Source organism: Coregonus clupeaformis, chromosome 13 (assembly GCF_020615455.1).
Source record: "Coregonus clupeaformis isolate EN_2021a chromosome 13, ASM2061545v1, whole genome shotgun sequence".
In the NCBI taxonomy this organism is placed as follows: domain Eukaryota; kingdom Metazoa; phylum Chordata; class Actinopteri; order Salmoniformes; family Salmonidae; genus Coregonus; species Coregonus clupeaformis.
In genome coordinates, this window is record NC_059204.1 from 42,188,189 (window position 1) to 42,211,355 (window position 23,167).

Here is a 23,167-nt window from a genome sequence, read left to right on the forward strand (position 1 = left end):
CATAACACATCAATTAATACAGTTTCAAGTTTCATTGATCAAACCTGCAGACAACTCTGTAAAGGTATTGTTAAGGAAAGGTCTCCATAGACTCTGTCTTGTTCTGATAATGATATTTCATCAACACTTAATGGCAAAGTTGATTTCAAATTCCCAGAGATAGGTGTGAGCCCTCTTCCCCAAATGGGACATTACATTTGGGTTGGTTTGATATTTGTGAGGGACTGGAGGCTTAAAGAACTTTGATCTGATCACTCTGGGCTTTCTGGAGGGCTGGGTTACAGACCTCTCCACCAGATTATGAAAGTACAAATGCCAGCCATTGCAAACACATGAGATTATGGCTACGCAAATGAAGAGTGGCAGCAGACAAGATTATAGTACAGGATTAGGACCATGCATGCGCCCATACGTAACTGGACATGCATGCCCTCACATACGCTCTTTCTCTCACACATATAATTACCCCTAAAAATATTTACAGTTGTGCCCGGAAACACATCCACGTGAGTTTCCACATATAAAACACACACATAAACACATGCATTCAATAGCTATGTGTAATCCGGGATTATTACAGGCAGTGCTTGTCCAACACTTCATATTAAAGCCACACACACAATGCAGTAGCAGATTAGAGGGAGGCAGAAATAGAAAGAAAATGAAGTAGACGGACAGGATCAAGCTGAAGATGAACATAGGGATGAGAGCGTGGACACAGTAATGAAGAGAGAGGGAGTAGGACTTGTTGTGAGAGAGAGAGAGAGAGAGAGAGAGAGAGAGAGAGCAGGATTTGTCAGGGCTCTGTGGAATTGTGAGACAGTTTGCATGCCTTCCAGCCGCCCTATCAGATGGAAATCATTGTGACCGCTATTTTTATCATCAACATTAATTAATGACAGGAGAGCTGGCATGTTTGCTCTAATTTGGCTTGCTTGGTTTTCAGATGTTGTGAGTTGCATCATGGATTTCTCCCCTGAGGCTTTCAGTTCCTCTGCTCCTTGAGGGAACTACAGGTGTTTGGGTTAAAAACATAGATCAAATGCTGTATGTTTACAACGCTGACAGGTCAAAACTTAAAGGATGTGTTCATAAAACTAATTTCCTAAGTATTTTTGTTGTCTTTCAAAGGAAATGGTAGATCAATTATTTATTCCCCTGTGCCTGGTTATAAGGTGTCTGGCAGTGGTGGAAAAAGTACCCAATTGTCATACTTGAGTAAAAGTAAAGATACCTTAATAGAAAATTGCTCAAGTAAAAGGGAAAGTCACCCAGTAAAATTCTACTTGAGTAAAAGTCTAAAAGTATACTTAAGTATCAAAAGTAAAAGTACAAGTATAAATAATTACTTAATTCGTACTTTAAAGTATTTTTACTTAAGTACTTTACACCACTGGTGTCTGGGAAAGAAGCATGCAGTCATCCAATCACAAAGTGAATGTTTCCGTATTCTCATAAATCAGGTGAGCAGTGTAGCACAATGATATCTTGTATTCCATCAGTTCAGAGCCGCCGGAAAACATGTGGCGAGACAGAATTTGCCCCAGTACTTTTCAATCTGGTGTGGCGCACCACTTTCAAAGCAGCAGCACCGAACTCGTTTACCAGACATATTCATTAGTTCATATCATAGAAAAACGTAGAAAAACATTTTCCAATGGAAAAGAAAGCAGGCGTTTCTTATTGGACAAGTTGACATAGTATCTCCCCCAATGTTAGACTTCAGTGCGGCTTTTGACATTATTGATCATAGTCTGCTGCTGAAAAACGTATGTGTTATGGTTTTACACCCCCTACTATATTGTGGATAAAGAGTTCCCTGTCTAATAGAACACAGAGGGTGTTCTTTAATGGAAGCCTCTCCAACAGAATCCAGGTAGAATCAGGAATTCCTGGATTGTAAACTGTCATGGTCAAAACATATTGATACAACAGTAGTTAAGATTGGGAGAAGTATGTCCATAATAAAGCGCTACTCTACCTTCTTAACAGCACTATCAACAAGGCAGGTCCTACAGGCCCTAGTTTTGTCGCACCTGGACTACTGTTCAGTCGTGTGGTCAGGTGCCACAAAAAGGGACTTAGGAAAATTGCAATTGGCTCAGAACAGGGCAGCACGGCTGGCCCTTGGATGTACACAGAGAGCTAATATTAATAATATGCATGTCAATCTCTCCTGGCTCAAAGTGGAGGAGATTGACTTAATCACTTCTTGTATTTATGAGAGGTATTGACATGTTGAATGCACCGAGCTGTCTGTTTGAACTACTGGCGCACAGCTCGGACACCCATGCATACTCCACAAGACATGCCACAAAAGGTCTCTTCACAGTCCCCAAGTCCAGAACAGACAATGGGAGGCGTACTGTACTACATAGAGCCATAACGACATGGAACTCTATTCCACATCAAGTAACTGATGCAAGCAGTAACTTTTTTTAAATATCAGATTCAGAATGAATATTAACAAGGTTTGCGGTAGTTTGAAAGGGCTTGATCCACATTAGGCCAGGAGTGTTTCCAATTCACATGACCCGACAAGAAAAACTCCAGCCCTATAGTCATAGCACAGATGAAAAGGGAAGCTATCTATAATAATTATATTTTGTCATAGCCTACGAACAGGACCCAGAGTTTTATCTGACCAGGTTATGAGATCAGGAAAAACTCCAGGCCACAGAAAAGACACGTACGAATTTTGCCACAACACTTTTGAACCTGTGGTGCCACCTCTGCATCAGTTACCCTCTATAGCTGGTTAGTTCTCTACCATTTTCCAGAGACCCATTCTGAGCCACAGTTTGAGGATATGACAGGAGACTGAGCGTAGACTATAGAGCTATTCAGAGGTAACTGAGCCCACAGCCAGTCCCAGCTGTTTTATAGTGTCCCTGAGACATCTGTGGGTGGATTACCTCAAATGACGCCCTTCATCTGAACTCGAAAGAAATGAAACCCATACTTGTGTTTTACCAGCCATATGGGGACTTTTTCTTTATCAACTGACCAATCAATCAATCCTTCAATTCAACCCCTTGATCAATCATGTTTTAGTGGATGATGTGCGTTAAGTGGCAGACAAGGCCGTCACAGGGATCTTAACGTAATGAGATAAGGCAGAGGACCACACCTAATTGGATTACATTAGCAGACCGCATTCACAACAACAGAGAAAGGTCTGAATTAAATAAATCCCATTTAAACACACATAAGGTTTGTTGTAAAGATGAGACTGGATCAGGTGCAGGTGGATAGCCTTCCAGAAAGCTGCACTGGGAGGCATGTGTGTGTGTGTATGTGGCGAGTACAAACAGGCCCATGTGCACACAGACCTGTCTCTCCAGCAGCTTGGACAGGTTCATCCCTCTCTCCCTCCCTCCATCCCTAGTTGCCTCCTGCCACTGAGAAGTCCTCTCTGTGCTTCAGGCTCTGTCGTCTCGTTTGTGAAATGAACTACGATGATCAGTTGAGCTGGGGTTCAAATAGAGTTCTGTTGTGTCTCCTGGCTGTTTTTCTTTCTCTCTGTCTTCTCTCTGTCTTGAAACGTCTAACCACTAATTGTTTCTACCTCAGTCTGTTGCATTTCTATGGTAGTCTGGATGCTGCCTTTTTCTGTTGCTTTCAGGCCGTGATTAGAGTTAATACTCGAATACGAAGGTTCCAGTGTGTAGTTGGGTTCAGGTGAAATGCTATTGTCACACAGAGACGCATTGGTAAAAACCAAAGTGGATCAAAAGAATATCTATGAGAGCGTATTGTACAGGCCTGTCACTGTGCAGCTCATCTTGCTGGGGTGGGAGGGGCAGTGTCAGTATTACAGACGTCTTTTCTCAATTATACTGAAATAATACAGAAGCATTGTGAGAGTGACACCTGAATTCTTGATATGCAATTTTGCAAAGTGTCTGATAACTAAAAGGCTTCAGTGGAGGACACTCATAGGGAACCATATGGGTGTGGATTTGTTCCAGCATACACGCTGTCTGGAAAGAAAAAAATGAAATTTTCTATAAATACTGGCTTGGCAAACATAGGAAGTTGTCTCAATGTTGAAGTAAAGTTATTGCCTTTGTGGCGGTGTTATTAAGGGAGTGGGTTTATGACTGGCAGCTTTTGAAGGGCTAAAGGGAGACAATGGAAGCTGCGCTCACTTTCAATTGTAAAATAGGCAATATAGCTAATGGAATATTGCCTTGTGGTCAGTGTGGGAGACCCACAAGATTAAGGTTGACACAGAGAGAGTGTGTGTGTGTGTGCATATGTATGGGTGTTGAGGTGGAGTGGGGGGTTGGTGTAGTAGACCACAGGAAGAAAAGCAATCGAGAGAGAAATAGGAAAGCCAAGGGAACAAGAGAAGAGACAGAGGGAGAGTGACAAAATCTAAATCAAATGGGAATGTGGAGACTGAGATGTAGAAGAAACAACATTAGGGATGTTTTAAGTCAAAGAAATGGGAACTCTGCCAATGTCGCCCTCTTCTCTGTCGCCAATGTCGCCCTCTTCTCTGTCGCCAATGTCTCCCTCCATTTGTCTCTCTCTGCTGTCTCTTTCTATCCCTCATTCTCTTTCGCCATTAGTGCGTGTATGTAGAGTATGGTGGCTCAAGTGGCTCAAAGCCTATGGGATGTGTCAACATGCAAACCCATTAAATCATTAGAGCCCATTTATTATTAACTCAGAAGCACACACAACTGGGGCTGCAACCTTTTAATATTCATGCAGTGTGACTGAACAGAACTGATACTAACAGAACTGGGAACTGGGATAAGAAACAACACACACACACACTTGCAGAGTATCCTCCATCGACACAGCATTCGGAGGTTGGTGGGGTTGATGTGGCTGGTTAGCTCAGACTGGGTGGTTGTTTGTGTCTTTGTTGTCAGAGTTAGCTGCCTGCAGGCTTTCAGAGGTTGGAGGCGAGCACAGTTCATTGGGCTGAGTGGTTAGGACAGGGTGACCCATCATTCAAACTGCTGAGACTTTTTAAATGGAAGTCACAGACAGAGTGCTGCTCACTCAGCTATCTTCCCTCTCTACCTTGCTGCACCATCAATCAAAGCCACCATGTAATTTTTCACACCCTCCAAAATGTGGAATTGACCAAAAACAGAGTCTATATTGATCAAACAACCTGGGAACAGAGGCGGCAACAATGGTTTAGTGGATGACACCCTGTCGCCCTCCTGAGGGGTTTAAAGTTGTAATTTAAAGGTGTCATCCAAATATGAGTCACAGATGAGATTAGCCTGTGTTCTCTGCACGCCCTCTGTCCCTCTCCCTCTCCCTACCTCCCCTAGTGCCAGCTTCTCTCCCTCCCTCTCCTTCTCCCCCTCCCCACTTTTTCTCTGTGCATTGACCTTGTCCCCCCCTTCCTCCACCTGTGTGTGACTGTGGGACTTCAGCATTAGAGAAGGGAGGTAGAGAGGAAGCATAGAGGTAGAGAGAGGGGAGAGAGGGGGGAGCAGAGAGGGGGAGCAGAGAGGGGGAGAGAGAGGAGGAGAAGAGAGGGGGAGAGAGAGGGGTGAGAGAGGAGGGAGAGAGGAGAGAGAGAGAGGGGGAGCAGAGAGGAGGGAGAGAGAGGGGGAGCAGAGAGGAGGTAGAGACGGGAGCAGAGAGGAGGTAGAGAGAGGGGAGCAGAGAGGAGGGAGAGAGAGGGGGAGCAGAGAGGAGGTAGAGAGAGGCGAGGTAGAGAGAGAGCAGTGAGGTGTCCAGCACTTAAATTGCCTGTTTATTTCCAGTCATTGCATCAATTACACTGATACAGAGAGCAGGAGAGAGAAAGGGGAGTGTGTGTGTGTGTGTGTGTGTGTGTGTGTGTGTGTGTGTGTGTGTGTGTGTGTGTGTGTGTGTGTGTGTGTGTGTGTGTGTGTGTGTGTGTGTGTGTGTGTATTTGTAGATACAGTATGTGTGTGAGAGACAGAGAGAGAGAAACCATGAGAAATGGCAGACATGGACATTTTTGTATTTGAGTGTGTTATCCAGAAAGAACACAAGGGGATAGAGGATAGAGAAGAGGGATATGGTCTGTATTTGTTTTGTTACTGGGGAGACATGGAGAGGACATTATACCATGTGCAAGAGGGGATATAGTGGGATGATGTGGTTAGGTGGTCAGTGAACTGATGCGCACAGTGTGTGTGTTTGTGTGTGTGTTGAAGGGGTGCCAGTATGTGGGTCGGCAGCAGAATCTTTCCTCTCGGGGGAGAAAGGGGCGTGTCTGTGCCTGTGACAGGCTGCAGTGATTAGTGGAGCTCAGCAGACAGAATTTATCAAACTCAGCTGAGGGCACGAACAATTTCTGCCTGCAACTCTGCAATCTGTCTCCCACTACATCATAAAATAGGGACAAATGGGGTTTGTGCACTTTCCAGTCATATCTATTCTTATAGCTTGACATGTATGACTGGTAATGTCCTTTTTCTCATGTACTTAGCTAAATATATGTTTATGTAAGAACATGTTGATAATAATTGTTGTCACTATAGTGTTATTACTGTGTTATTACACAGGTATAAAAACAACTGTATGTGAAGTGAATGGTGACAAGAAGAGATGACAGAAGCTGAACCCATCATCTAGGGATTGTTAATGAATACTATTTAATTACTTTGCTGAGTGCAGGACCTAGTTTGGGAAACCCTGAACGAGTGAATAGCCAATCCTGTAAGAAAATGCTTGTTAGATTAGAGTAAAAGTAGCTGCTACTTCTGCAAAAGCTACTGGGGATCCAAATAAGCAAAGAAAAACAAGTTAACGTGTCAACTTGATCACATGCTCCGAGCAAAGCAATCACACACTGATCCTTATAATAGCGGGGTGGTCTCTTCAACCACAAATCTTACTGGTTGGCTCACCTCTGTGTGCACCGTATATTAGCGTGTGGCACATGGACAGTTGTGTGTGTGTGTGTGTGTGTTTAGTGACAGGTTTAGTGACCTGTATCGTCCCCCAGGGATGCTCACTCAGCCCTTTTATGAACAGTGAATTCATTAATCATCTGATCATGAACCTGAGACTGTTATTAATTAGAGCTCCATCACAAGGATGAACGTTTAAAAATGTATCCCTCCATCCCCCCCTCTGTTCCTCTCCTCTCCTATCTATGTCACCTTTCTCATTTCCTACCTTCCTCTCTCATATCCTTTAAAACAGTCTGTCCTTCTTGACCCTCAACACCCACATCCACTTCATTCTCTGTCCCTCTCCCCCCCATATTCTCCCTCTTCTCTTGACATTAGTCTCACTGGCTACTCCATTTGGCTCAGTCCGCACCAATATTTGGGTTTCCGATGAAGACTGCTTTCCTGGTTTCCGACGAGTTGCTTAATATTTCTCCCGCCTTTTTCGTTTCTCACATTTCCCCCGCAACCACTTTCTTCTTCCCCCTCTCTCCTCTCCTCGCCTGAATTTGGCACGTTGAATCGCATCTAGTTAAGCATTTAGAGAGACGGCTGATCGCAGAGCGGAATAGAGAACCATCTGAAGGGCTCAAAATGGCACCGGCACAAAAGGGTAGATGAAACAGAAAGGGCAGACTGCAGACAGAGCAGAGGGATGGAAGGAGAGAAAGTAACAGAGAACGATTTTGAATGAGATTAGTGAGAGGTAGAGCGGGAGAGAGACAGAGAGAATGAGAGAGACAGAGAGAATGAGAGAGACAGAGAGAATGAGAGAGACAGAGAGAATGAGAGAGACAGAGAGAATGAGAGAGACAGAGAGAATGAGAGAGACAGAGAGAATGAGAGAGACAGAGAGAATGAGAGCGACAGAGGGAATGAGAGAGACAGAGAGAATGAGAGAGACAGAGAGAATGAGAGCGACAGAGAGAATGAGAGAGGGTAAATTGAACATCACATGCTGCATATGGGTCTCTTAATTAACTGTGCTAAAGGCTTTCTTATTAGAACTGATGCTCAGCTGCCCGTCGAGCCCAGCCTCAGAGACACAGAGACAGGGAGTAAGGAGGAGTGTACTGTAAATGTTGTCTTAGGCGTGAAAGAAGAAAAGTTTGGGGCTGTCTGATAATGTGAGTTAATCTCACATAGTTTCAGTCTTTGCTCTGTATTTATAATTTTTGTTATTCCCCCACTCCACTGCTCCTCTCTCTCTCTCTCTCTCTCTCTCTCTCTCTCTCTCTCTCTCTCTCTCTCTCTCTCTCTCTCTCTCTCTCTCTCTCTCTCTCTCTCGCCACTGCCAGTGAATAGATGTTATGTGCAGCACAGTGTTAAAAGTCCAGTCACATCGCACCGTGTCTTTGTGTGAGAGTATGTGTGTGTGTCCAATCATTTCAGGTTACTGCGCCTCCGCTGTCTCCAGTGACTGATTCATATTAAATCAGAGTGACTAACAAACGGACACACACTGTATTGTATTCTGCATTTATGTACTCGACACATCTTTGTCAAAACAGTATAGGATTTTCCTTTCTCTAATACCATTGGGAACAATGGAAGGCAGAATGGAGAGAGTTTAAGAGGAAGCCAGGCAGAAGGGAAAAGGGCTGTGATGCTTCAATGGAATTTTAATAATAGAATAAGCTAATAAACACTGAGCAATAAAACCGGCACATCTTCACATTTTAGTGCTGACTGTTGACTGTTGGCAGTCTCTTGGTGGCTGTTCTGCATCCAGTACCCACACATCATATGCACAATTCATATGCTGACAGACGGCCTAATTCAGTTGATCACAACATTATCACATTCACATGTATTCACAATCACATGCAAGATGCAGAAGACCCACATACAAAAAATATGCAAGCATCCACAGCATACACAGCATGCACAGCATACACAGAATCTCATCACACATTTCGAGCACACACACTCAACAAATACAAAAGCAATCATCCTCAAAATCACATTCATAATACCCCTACACACACACACACACACACACACACACACGGCCATACATGTTAGGGAGGGTTTGTGTTTTGGCATGCTTGGGTTCTCCTTAGGATTGACCAGTGTCACTTCCCTGTCACCCTGTTCAGCCTAATTGAACCGTTGCTCAGGTTGAAAGTAATTCCTGCCTCCAACCTATTCTCCAATGAGTTCATGACCCCTCCCCTCCTCTCTTTCCTGTCATCTCCCTCTCCCTATCTCTCTCTCCCTCTCTCTTCCCACCTCCATCTCCCCCATCCCTCACAAAATGATAAATTGAGAGGCAGAGATGAGGTGGTGGTGTGTACAGAATAGTTAAAGAGCTAGAGGGAGGAACACACAGTGAGCCGTGCACATACACACTCCTACTCATACACACACACTCTCACACAGCTATAACCAACATAAATGCAGTTTTATTCACACACAGATTTTACACACCCATATGTGAATGTTATTCACACTTCAGCACAGTCTCTCTCATACTTCCCACTGCTTAGGAAGGGTGTTATCACAGGTGTTTTTCACACATCATTGCAGTCTAATATGAGACATAGGGTCTACATTTTGCATTAATTTTCATGTTAATCCTCCAATGTGCTCATCGTTCCCCACCCAACATGACCCATTACCCATAGGTGCATAGGCTAAATGCTGTTCAACGTATAAAAAGGTGCATGAAGGGCGTTTATGTGCATTTACGTTCTACTAAATCCCTGAAGCATACAGTGCCTCGCAAAAGTATTCATCCCCCTTGGCGTTTTTCCTATTTTGTTGCATTACAACCTGTAATTTAAATTGATTTTTATTTGGATTTCATGTAATGGACATACACAAAATAGTCCACATTGGTGAAGTGAAATGAAAAAAAAAACTTGTTTCAAAAAATTCTAAAAAATTAATAACGGAAAAGTGGTGCGTGCATATGTATTCACCCCCTTTGCTATGAAGCCTCTAAATAAGATCTGGTGCAACCAATTACCTTCAGAAGTCACATAATTAGTTAAATAAAGTCCACCTGTGTGCAATCTAAGTGTCACATGATCTGTCACATGATCTCAGTATATATACACCTGTTCTGAAAGGCCCCAGAGTCTGCAACACCACTAAGCAAGGGGCACCACCAAGCAAGGGGCACCATGAAGACCATGGAGCTCTCCAAACAGGTCAGGGACAAAGTTGTGGAGAAGTACAGATCAGGGTTGGGTTATAAAAAAATATCAGAAACTTTGAACATCCCACGGAGCACCATTAAATCCATTATTAAAAAATGGAAAGAATATGGCACCACAACAAACCTGCCAAGAGAGGGCCGCCCACCAAAATTCACGGACCAGGCAAGGAGGGCATTAATCAGAGAGGCAACAAAGAGAACAAAGATAATCCTGAAGGAGCTGCAAAGCTCCACAGCGGAGATTGGAGTATCTGTCCATAGGACCACTTTAAGCCGTACACTCCACAGAGCTGGGCTTTACGGAAGAGTGGGCAGAAAAAAGCCATTGCTTAAAGAAAAAAATAAGCAAACACGTTTGGTGTTGGTAGACATATGGAAGAAGGTACTCTGGTCAGATGAGACTAAAATTGAGCTTTTTGACCATCAAGGAAAATTATATGTCTGACGCAAACCCAACACCTCTCATCACCCCGAGAACACCATCCCCACAGTGAAGCATGGTGGTGGCAGCATCATGCTGTGGGGATGTTTTTCATCGGCAGGGACTGGGAAACTGGTCAGAATTGAAGGAAAGATGGATGGCGCTAAATACTTGGAAATTCTTGAGGGAAACCTGTTTCAGTCTTCCAGAGATTTGAGACTGGGACGGAGGTTCACCTTCCAGCAGGATAATGACCCTACGCATACTGCTAAAGCAACACTTGAGTGGTTTAAGGGGAAACATTTAAATGTCTTGGAATGGCCTAGTCAAAGCCCAGACCTCAATCCAATTGAGAATCAGTGGTATGACTTAAAGATTGCTGTACACCAGCGGAACCCATCCAACTTGAAGGAGCTGGAGCAGTTTTGCCTTGAAGAATGGGCAAAAATCCCAGTGGCTAGATGTGCCAAGCTTATAGAGACATACCCCAAGAGACTTGCAGCTGTAATTGCTGCAAAAGGTGGCTCTACAAAGTATTGACCTTGGGGGGGGTGAATAGTTATGCACACTCAAGTTTTCTGTTTTTTTGTCTTATTTCTTGTTTGTTTCACAATAAAAAATATTTTGCATCTTCAAAGTGGTAGGCATGTTGTGTAAATCAAATGATACAAACCCCCCAAAAATCTATTTTAATTCCAGGTTGTAAGGCAACAAAATAGGAAAAATGCCAAGGGGGGTGAATACTTTCGCAAACCACTGTAAAGGACTAAACCTATGTGATGAGATTTAGATTGTTGTTGCATCTCACATCAATGGCTTCCTCCAGAGCTCCATATGTGGTTTTATTACTGGGTGTTATAACTGACACCTGGAGGGTTTACACTGTAAATCAGGGTTGGAGTCAATTCCAATTCAAGTCACTCAATTCACCAAGTGATTTGAATGTAAAATTAAAAACTTGAAAATCTTTTTAAATAAATAGCTTCTCCTTTTCAGTTTATTGAGAAATCACTGACAATAAATGTAATTTGTGGTTTACTTCTGAATTGACTGACAATTCGAATTGACCCCAACCCTGCTGTAAATTCAACAGATAAATACTGTACATATTGATTCATGAATGGATGGATAGATGGTCAAATTATTATATAGTATTTATTTAGATTTATGCAGTATCTTGTTCCGCTTTTCATCATTCATTAATCATAGCAACACATAATGTTGTCATGATAAACATTATAACCTGTGACCCCTTCCCTTGATCAAGTTCAAGTGTTATTTATCATGACTGTATGCCATTGTTACTGTATTGTATTATATGGTTGTGCCACATCCTAATGCATGGCTTTTTCTGTTTTCTTCACAGAGAGTAACTGTCAAAGGCTGAAGCTACAATGGAGCACCAAACACAGGTGTGACTGGAGAGGGATTTCATCCCCTCTGATCAACACAGAGAGGAATCTGTCTCTACTGAAGTCAGAACAGGTCAACCTAAAAATACTTTCAAATGTTTCAAGAACGCTACCCTCAAAGAAGCAAGGTTGGAGTAGGCATGAAGATATCAAGTCTTTGAATGGGACTGAGTATCATGTCTTATGATTGGCCTCAGTTAGTATTTTTTTAATACCAAAGCCTAATAATGGTTGACACGGTTTAATGCTCGCAATGTTGTTAGTTCAAGAACACTTTTCTGTCTCCTAGAAGACTAATATATTTGGTGGGATTCAGTTTTGGTAAAGGAACTGAGGCATAGAATAGGGCAACAGGATCTTAGGCTAAACCCCTGATATCGCAACCTACTTTTAATCTTTTTAGATCAGTCGAAATATTCAGTCTCCTTAGTATATTCCATACCATTCTGCCCAGCTCTGAGAGGGAAACGGATAAGATGATGTGGACTCCGCTTCGATTGGGATATGGCTTTGAGATCAGACATTCCGGGAATCGAAGCGAGGGCTCTACTGGGATAGAGCTGTTACTCATACAGCCAGCAGCATTTTCTCAGAGGGATTTTTTTATTGGGAAAATCCAAGCCCACACCAAGGCCTAAAGCAAGTGTACAGTAGGGCTGCCTGGGAGTAGTCTGAATCCTGGAGGTGGACTGTATTTATTTATCCATAGCACCAGGACCCACACGCTCCAGAGGAGACAGACTCACAGCTCCAGCTTGGACAAGACAAGGTGAGAAAGCTGTGTTCACACCATCTCCACTAACGATTAGCCATGGATTTAATTAGCACTTCCTCACTACCACAAATCTGTATAATTTACAACACAAAGGGTCTTTTTATTCAAATTAACACATTTAGATAGCACATCAGCCTGTAATCAGCTAACAGATTGATGAATTGTGATGTGGTTTCCTTATTGGTGCAATAATAATTAGTGTACGGGACTGGAAGAGATGCTGAAGGTTATTATCCAGCATTTGTTTATTGGGAGGGTTTGTCATAGAGAGGGTTTTCATGTTCTTTCTCTTTTAGGTTTTCATCAGCTGAAGGAGAAAGGGACAGTGTAAGACGGGATTAAAGAATCACTGCTGTAGACCAGAGAGAGAGAGAGAGAGAGAGAGAAAAAAAGAGAGAGAGAGGCACGGGCAGAGAGGAGCACGTAGTGCACTGGTCACAAACCGAAGGATGCATTGAAATATGCAGAGAGAGGAAGAGGGACAGATGAAATGGAAGAATCAAAGGAAGACGAGGAGTGGGGGATAAAAGAGCACCTTACTCATAAAACAGGTAGAACGAAGGATTAAGAAATGTTTTGATATAAATACATGTAAGTGTAGGGAGAGAAAGAAGGAGCGGTGTGAATAGCAAGCGGAGGGGAAAGGGGAGAGAGGTTTTGAAACAGGGAAGCATGGTGAAACAGAGGGAGTGGAAGGGCTTGTGTGAGTGTGAGTGTGAGAGAGAGAGAGAGAGAGAGAGAGAGAGAGAGAGAGAGAGAGAGAGAGAGAGAGAGAGAACCAGGGATAAATTGTGACTCAATCAGCTACCTCATTGTTAATGCAGGGCACGTGCATGAGAGGAGTGTGACAAGGAAGACAGAGGGAGAAAGAGAGGGAGGAAACCTATCTCTTCATATTGCACACTAGAAACTGGCTTGAATACAAATTCAGTCCTCCCCACACATGCATAAACAATGGTAAATATATATGTGCATGCAGATGTTGACACACATACAGTGGAGGCTGGTGGGAGGACCTGTAGGAGGACGGGCTCATTGTAATGGCTGGAATGGAATTCATGGAATGGAGTCAAACATGTGGTTTCCATATGTTTGATACCGTTCCATGAGTCCATTCCAGCCATTACAATGAGCCCGTCCTCCTATGGCTCCTTCCACCAGCCTATGACATACACACAGGTGATTTCCTGTGTAATATGTATGTCTATTTTATCTCTAAACTGTGATACTGGGCAGGGTTTGTGAGGATGTGCACACAATGCCAACAGAGACAGGGGAAGGGAGGGAGGATGAGAAGGAGGAGGGGGTGTCTTATAGCCTCAACAGATGATACCGGCTGGCTCTGGTTCTGCCTCACCTCTGCACGTCCATTTCAACCACTCCAAACCACCCTTCATGCTCAAACTGAGAAGCAGGTTCAGCGTGATGGCAGCAAAAAACTATTCCATGTACACTAACCCCCCCCCCCATCCTCAAATCTAAATCGTGGATTTTTATTTATTAATGGGGTATTCTCTGCTTTTAATTTCTACTTTGGTTAAACTGTAAGTGTTGTAGGGGCCAACTCAACTAATAAAACATTTACTCCCGGATTTCCTGAACCATTTTGATGTAACATCAACACGGCTATTGATAGGGTGAATAGAAGTAAGTAAGATGGAAAGAGAGATATAGAGAAAAAGGTTAATGCATAGATATTGAGTTTTCTAAAAAACCTTGTTTGTGCAGTATTGCCTTGTAAGCTAGTGGAATCTATAGTAGGTTATGTGTATACACTATAGTGTCCTACAGAGGGCCACTATAGTATGGTCCTCTGTAGCTCAGCTGGTAGAGCACGGCGCTTGTAACGCCAAGGTAGTGGGTTCGATCCCCGGGACCACCCATACACAAAAAAATGTATGCACGCATGACTGTAAGTCGCTTTGGATAAAAGCGTCTGCTAAATGGCATATTATTATATTACTTATAGACTGGCTGGGAAACGCAATAACAGGGAGAGTGAAATGACAACGTGGCAAAAAGTCCATGATGTAGCACCTCTTTCAATTCAGATCTCATCTAACAGCCAACCTGGAGATATTGCAGTCAGGAATTCACGGAAATCATCAGCACCAGAAATCACATGCTCCATTTCATCGCAGTGCTAGTGTCACTAGAGATCCTGGTTCGAATCCAGGCTCTGTCGTAGCCGGCCGCGACCGGGAGACCCATGGGGCGGTGCACAATTGGCCTAGCGTCGTCCAGGGTAGGGGAGGGAATGGCCGGCAGGGATGTAGCTCAGTTGGTAGAGCATGGTGTTTGCAACGCCAGGGTTGTGGGTTTGAAAAAATAAATAATGTATGCACTCACTAACTGTAAGTCGCTCTGGATAAGAGCGTCTGCTAAATGACAAAAAAAAATAAAATAAAAAAAATAAATATATAATCTGATGTATTTGGTATTCGTCTCTGCTCATGTGTCAGAGTGGCCCTCCACTCCATGCGGCAGCATTTTGCTGCAGGGGGCCACGACTCCTCTGTTAATGCTTAGAGGATTTACTTTTAATCTGGGATTCCTGGGGAAGAGACATAGAGCCAAATGAATTCATAGGGCAGCGACAGTAGCAGCAGCAGCAGATTGGGTAGGGAAATGGACTAGCAACAAGACGAATCCTGTCTCAAATCCCAGGTGGAACATGTCATAGTGTTGTAGTGCTCATATCAAGGCACTTAACCTCAATGACTCATGGGTAACATTCTAACCTAACATTCACGGCTGTTTCTGAAACATTCACAGAAATCATGTATTACTGTCACTGGGAGATTTGAGTTAAAGTTTAAATGATGGTGTGTGTATCTCATGTTAGGATTCGGCCCTAAGGGACAGTATTCAGATGAAATGTAAGATATGGTAACAGTACTGTCTCTATATTACTTTGATTTAAAGTATCTGCTCTGAATTTATAGATTGAGTGGATTAGATATGTTAATATAATTATTTATAAATTGATGTGCATCGATTATCTTTAAAGCCATTAATAATTATATAGTTTAAATGTATTTAATACAATCATATGTTTTTGTAGCGTCAGGTTCATTTGTAGCCTACAGGACATTTTGAAGGCAGCTGATTCAGATTTAGTAGCAGTAGCATCAGTTCAGAGCTAATGACTCTGAAGAGGTCCAGGGTCTTTTCCAGACAAGCAATGAAGCTCACTGATTGCACTATGCTGACTCAAGCACAATGGATGGGTTCTAATAGTCACTCTCTCACAGAAAATACTATATACTGTACATTACTGCCAAAGACAAGGTCTTGCAGAATGGTTAATACATCCTATATTGAGATACATACAAATAATAATCTACGGGCATTATATTTTGGAGAGTTGATAGTACAAAGATGACTGAATCGGGCCATATTGTAGCATAGCAAAGTAAATGGGGAATGTTTGTTCTTGCATAGATTTTTTTTCATCCTCAGTCTCCACTATTTTGACCATCCTTTGATTTATTTATTTCCTTCATCACCTTGGCCATCTCTTGTTTGCATCACCTCTTCCCCTACACCAATCCCTAAATTTGAAATTAGATTCAAGGACATGGGCATGTTTTGTGCCAGTATTATCTCCACTCTGCCATCAATAGAGGGGATTTCCTGATACACCGGCATCCTCTGGTTATCATTGCCAGATTCTCCTTATCATGAATATGTGGATGTGACTGCTGCCAGATGTGGTTTCTGTAGTTGATTTCATGGTGAAGCTAGATATCTGTCTCTCTCTCTCTCTCTCTCTCTCTCTCTCTCTCTCTCTCTCTCTCTCTCTCTCTCTCTCTCTCTCTCTCTCTCTCTCTCACTCACTCACTCTCTCTCTCACCTCCCTCTCTCTCTCTCTCTCTCTCTCTCTCTCTCTCTCTCTCTCTCTCTCTCTCTCTCTCTCTCTCTCTCTCTCTCTCTCTCTCTCTCTCTCTCTCTCTCTCTCTCTCTCTCTCTCTCTCTCTCTCTGTCTCTCTCTCTCTCTCCTCTCTCTCATTCTCTCTATCTCTGTATGTAAATTGATCCGGTCCTTGGTTGTCCTCTCCCTCTCGCTCCAGTTCCAGTATCGGAGGGCTGTTTTGTTTACTGTACCCTGCCTTAGGCGACTGCCTGTCTGGCCAGCCCATTTCCACACAAACCCCCCTCCCCATTCCGTTCACACAGCCCCACATTGCCTGATGTCTCCCGAATACAGATGACTGTAACTTTGACTGCAGCAATGTGTGGGGACACATGCAGTACGTGTCGTGTACAGCCTGGCTCATGCTCACACACGTCTATAGACACCTGTCACTGTACAGCTTGTACGCCTACAATTATACACAGACACACACAGTCTCTCACACCCTCAATGCATCTGTACCGTAGCTGTAAATTAGGTCATTGTCTGTGGATTGGACCAGCCCTAAAAGCGTAAGCCAAATGAGTAACCATGGAATGGAGAAACTAATGTAACTGTCGAAAGTGCTTAAGATAGTTTATCTATTCTTTCTAATACCTGCTTAATCCACACAATCACAACTCCATATGTTCCCCTAATCCCTCCAACACTCTCCGCCACATCAATCAATCTTGCCTTTAAAGGGACTGACCCAAATACTCCACTCTGTTTGACAGACTCATTTGCACAGCTGCTCAGACTCAAAATTACACTCTACTCTGCCACAAACACATACTGTACACTCATGCTTATACACACATACACACATATACACACATATCCATATGTTATAGTTCATGCAAAAACTGTGGGATGTACTGTTTACACAATCTGCTTGGTCCGTGCGCTCTGGGAAAATTCAAACAAATACAGTAGTGCGTATGTTATAGGGCCAGGAGATTTCCCTGACCATGTGGTCAGACCAGCAATAACAGGCCTTAGCTATTGGATTTAACCAGGTCCCGGTTCTTTCAGTAGACAGATCACAAAACTGTATGAGTTGTGTTGTAATTTCCCTTTAGGCACACTGTTTGACTCAATTTCTCAAAATGATTTGATATATTTGATATATTTCATTGTTTCTTTTACTGAAATTGATTTCAAGAAAAATCCTCTCCTTTCCTCCAACTCCTGCTGGAAGCAGATTACAATACTGCCACTTCACCATGACAAGGGGATTGAAGTCGAGATATTAAAAGGGATTAGGATACTGTAGCGGTTCAATTTCCATGTGACCATGAATCATTTGTTGGGATATGGTTTAGGCAGAATGAAATACATTGTCAAGCTTGTTATATCCTGGCAATTTTAAGTGATTTTGGAATTTCAATTGAACCTTTTTAGTAATCTGGTCACTTGAGCGGATTGTTAACTAAAACCTGTCTCCTTTTCATTATTTCTAGCGCTGAAGGAGTTGGCCTGATTTGAGCTCATCATCAGCATTCAAGGATCTAAGACATTGAGACCGAGAGGAAGGGAAGTTGATCATCAGTACCATGGCGACGGAGGGAGTGGCCGAGCTGCGTGATTGGCTGTTCCTGCTCATGCTCTGCCTGACTCTGTTGGCCGAGGTGCTGGAGGTTGCTGCAGCCACAGCCCAGGGGTACGACGAGGAGGAAGACCTAGTGTGCCCCTCAGTGTGCCGATGTGATGAGGACTTCATCTACTGCAACGACCGTGGCCTGAGCTCTATCCCCCCTCTGCCCCTCTCTGCCACTGTGCTCTACCTTCAGAACAACCACATAGACAACGCTGGGCTCCCCACCTCCCTGGAGCGACACCTAACCATCCGAGTGGTCTACCTGTACGATAACGAGCTGGATGACTTCCCCATGCACCTGCCTCCTTCCCTCCAGGAGCTGCACCTGCAGGATAACAACATCCGGACGCTTCCCCGCGCCACCTTGGCCCGCATGCCACTGCTGGAGAAATTGCACCTGGACGACAACTCTGTCTCCACCGTCAGCATCGAAGACAAGGCCTTCGTTGACAACCCGCGGCTGCGTCTGCTCTTCCTGTCTCGTAACCACCTGTCCAGCATCCCCTCTGGGCTCCCGGGCTCTCTGGAGGAGCTGAGGCTGGACGACAACCGTATCTCCACCATCCCCACCCACGCCTTCCGCGGCCTCTCCTCCCTGCGACGTCTCGTCCTGGACGGGAACCTCCTGGCCAATCAGCGCATCGCAGACGACACCTTCTCCCGCCTCTCCAACCTGACAGAGCTTTCACTGGTGCGTAACTCCCTCCTGACCCCGCCACTCAACCTGCCCAACGCCCACCTGCAACGTCTCTCCCTGCAGGACAATGCTCTGATCCACATGCCCCGTGGCTCCCTGGACGGCATGAGGAGGCTCCAGAGACTGGACCTGTCTGGCAACAACCTGACCACCCTGCCTCGGGGCCTGTTCAAAGACCTGGACAACCTGGGACAACTGCTGGTGCGGGGGAATCCCTGGTTCTGTGGCTGTAACCTGCGCTGGCTACATGACTGGCTGCACGCTAGGGGTAACTCCATCACGGTGAGGGGCCTCACCTGCCAGGGGCCCGAAAAGGTTCGAGACATGGCCCTCAAGGACCTGACCAGCCAGATGGAGGAGTGTGAAGTCACAGGGGTAGTGCCTGCCGGGGCTGGGGTTGGAGCCACAGGCAGTGGGACCAGAGACAGTGTGGGTGGAGTAGGAGGGGTTGCTGCTAGCTCCACCACCCTTTCCCCTCCACAGGGCTCCCTCTTCACCCTGCGCTCCAAGCGGCCTGGCCTGGGGCTCCCAGACTCTGGTCTAGACTACACCCTGGGTAGCAGTGGAGTGGGTAAGAGCCTGGCCCTGAATGTCAAGCCCCTGACCCACGACAGCATCCGTGTCACCTGGAGCGTGGCCCAGCCCACCTCCTCCTTTAGACTCAGCTGGCTGCGGCTAGGCACCAGCGCTGCCATGGGTTCTATCACAGAGACCCTGGTGAGAGGAGACCGCAGAGAGTACCTGCTCACCTCCCTGCACCCCAGTTCCAGCTACATCATCTGCATGGTGCCCCTGGCAGCCAGCTCTCGGGGGAAAGGAGCCATGGCAGGCGGAGACCCTGACTCAGATGAAGCTCCAGTGTGTGCTAAAGCTGAGACATCAGACCCCAGTCAGCCAGACGCAGGCCAGGAGGACAACCAGGACCCTGAACACATGACTACTCTGCCTCTGGCTGGGATCATTGGAGGAGCTACGGTCATCGTTTCTCTGGCCCTCATATTCGCCATCTTCTGCTGGTACGGGCATCGGGCCAGACGCCTGTCTTCTCGTGATCAATACAGCCGTGGCAGCTCCAGAAAGAGCTACGATGACTACATTGAGTCAGGCACAAAGAAGGACACCACCATCCTGGAGATCCGAGGCCCAGGGTTCCAGATGACACCCATGGCTACCCACCAGCCACTGCAGCCCAAGCCCCTCCGGGAGGATTACATCATCCACACTATATTCCCCTCCAATGGCACCGCCCTCTACAAAGGTGCCCACCAAGTGTCCAATGAAGGGTATAGCACCAACCGTGGCTATAGAGAAAGAGGGATCCCAGATATAGACTACTGTTACACGTGATAGACCTGGCCCGTTCCACAATGTTCTAGATGTACTGTATGGATACTGTTTTTTGTCCGCATGGGTTCTTCTGAAGAACCCCTTTGTGCCTTCCTATTCTAGTCTCCCATTCCAACTAAGCCTGCAGTTCACTGCACTGACACTATTTGATTAATTGGCTGGGATGCCTGCAGGAAACAGCTATCTGGTACACAGCAGCAGGAGCGAACGAACAACCCATTACAGGTGTTGATACAGACTGCTTCTTCACACCCTTAGTAATGATCAGTGGATGTTTTCCATCACTGCTCCCTCTCTCAGTGAGACAAGTGAGAAGAATGTGCACGCAGTGTTGAAACTTCAGGATATTTTCACTTACAGTACAGTTCCATTTCAGGGCTTATGTATGGCGAGCCACATGAGGCACTAAGATGTAAGGTTAAAAAGTCCTGAAAGGGTCAGAGAGACAAACTTCTTAGATACACATCACTTGCCCACTGGCCATATTTTGCCCTCTTGTCTCATCCGTTTAAATGCCTCAACTATCCTGATGTGCCCAGTTTGCCCTATCAGTTACCTGAAGAGAGCGCTCTGTAAAGCTGTGAATAGTTATCTTTCAAACAGCCCACATAACCGCTTGTCTTAAAGCAGACTAGTTGTGGCCTGATCCAGTGGTTCCACAGGTTGAGGGTCTTGTCAGGGGTGGCTATCCTTGATGATATCCTTGATGACTCTCGCTAGGTTCTATAACGGAACAATGCATTGAATTCAATGCAGCCCAGGCTTGTAGATACTTTACTTAGATAGACATCCACTGGACTGTGTTTGGAGAACTCATTGTTCCCTGCTTGTTTCTTTGATCAGTCCCTCACTGCTACCCTTATTTATTGGTTTAGTTTTCTGTGAATGTTTTGGAGATGACCCACACTGGACCTTGACTTTTGTGATGGAGAAGTTACTTGTTCTTTCTTCTTTCTGAGCAAGAAGAAGATACAAAACATCTCATGAGGCCCAACTGATGGTTAACATTTTCTTGACTGCACCAGCTTGAATGTTTATGTACACCTCTTTTAATGAAACTATCTGAAGCAAAAGAGACATCGTCCGATTACAACACAGAACTTGGTTAATAATAGAGTACCCCCAACCCCCTCCCAAGACTGACAAATCACTCCTTTGAGACATAAGAGTCCAACCTCCATTCTCCCTCTTGTGCCTGTGTACTTATCCAGTTACCTTAGAAGGTGGTGGTATTCGGTTGAGAAGGGGAGCCTCCGCTCTGTACTAGATGGCATTCTGTGTTGTTCACCAGTGGGCCGATTCCCAAAGGGACAGAAGACTTCTGTGGAGCATCCTGTGGACAGACACAGCAGTCATGTAAGCGTGAATCTGAAAATGAGTGTGTAAACAGCGAGATATATCAGGTAGATGATCAAACCGCAACACTGTGGACCTGCACTGTGGGAGGGGGTGAGGGAGGTGGAGGATCTGAGGTGGGGGTGAGACGACAGTGGGGTGAGTTTTATTTTACTTTGTGTGGGCACTGGTGATAGTCCTCTACTCAGTCCACTTCTCCTACCAAGTAGCACTACAAATGTAAATGTATCAGCACTTACAGCAATGTAACAGTGAGTGAGGAGGGCAGAGAAATAGATCTAGAGAGACACAGAGGAAAAGATAGAGACAGATTAAAATGCAGAAGATGGAACAGAAATGATGGCTCTGGAACGACAGAGTTCATCCATGCATAAACCTATTTGTCATACCCTGCTACTCCACATTGCTTTAATATTTTCTATTGCTTGTTTATCACTTTACTGTTTCCAAGGTGGAAACAAATCGTGCTTCCTTGGCTGTTCTATCTGATAGGATTTCATAGTAGGCCGACTGTCAGACGATATGTCTGAGGAGCATTCATTTTATTTTAAATACAAAATGTGAAACTGGTTCAACTAACACTGTTGGTGGCAGGTTTTTATTTTGGGAAATATTGACAGAAATTATAGCAATTTAATGTTATTCATTTTATGGTGTTAACATGACAATCACTAATTTCCACTTTGAGATACCATCCACACCTGTCTCTACAGGAAAAATGAAATACTGAGCCTTTTAAAAGTGTAAAAATGTTTGTGGTAGTGTCCCTATTGAGTGTACACCTGCTTTAGAAATCAATTCTCACAGAGGGGTCACAATCAAAGTATAATCTATCACATTACAGCAACAATGTCGCCATTTCACCTCATGCAAGAGTACAAAGAACTGTTGAAGTATATTTTTCCTGATCTGAAAGTAACCACACATTGGGGTATTAGTGAGGGGAAGAATCATATCACAGGTAACCAGCTTACATACAGAAACCAGGCCTGCATATTTCACTGTTAATTCCCTCTCGCCCTATTACTCCACCACTCTCATATAAAACTAATTGCATTTCTTTGGTGTACAACTATTGTTCCTAGTTGAGCTTGCATGCCTAGATGTGTATGTTTGGGCAAAATTGAGAGAGAGTACCATTTACATTTTAGTCATTTAGCAGACGCTCTTATGCAGAGCGACATCGTATTTTGTTTTCATACTGGTCCCCCATGTGAATCAAACCCACAACCCTGGCATTGCAAGCACCATGCTCTACCAACTGAGCTACACGGGACCATAGTAGGTATGCAGATTGTGTGCATCGCAGTGAGAGCAGGGAGCACTTGTGGTAATTTGGTTGAGTTTTTTTGACCATCTGCATATTTTACTGCTCATGCTGACTGGACCAGCAGTTGGTGTGTGTGTGTACTGGATGTGTGTTGGTGTGTATGTGTACTGGATGTGTGTTGGTGTGTGTGTGTACTGGATGTGTGTTGGTGTGTATGTGTACTGGATGTGTGTTGGTGTGTGTGTCAGATTGTGTGGCTCCTGATGAATCAGACCAGCAGTTGTTCCACCTGCAGCCCATTAACACAGACGTCTCCTCTTCTGCTCTAG

At 44.6% G+C, this 23,167-nt stretch overlaps 1 protein-coding gene across 1 annotated transcript in view; it reads left to right on the forward strand.

Annotated features, from left to right (window-relative positions):
* LOC121579506 (leucine-rich repeat transmembrane protein FLRT1-like) overlaps window positions 1-22,778 on the forward strand; it is a 35,997-nt gene extending 13,219 nt beyond the window's left edge. Inside the window, exons 2-3 of the mRNA XM_041894127.2 lie at window positions 11,853-12,667; window positions 18,032-22,778. Coding sequence (XP_041750061.1) covers window positions 18,125-20,212 — 2,088 coding nt within the window. The 5' untranslated portion in view covers window positions 11,853-12,667; window positions 18,032-18,124 and the 3' untranslated portion in view covers window positions 20,213-22,778. The remainder of the gene's footprint in view (window positions 1-11,852; window positions 12,668-18,031) is intronic.
* The last annotated feature ends 389 nt before the right edge of the window (window positions 22,779-23,167 follow it).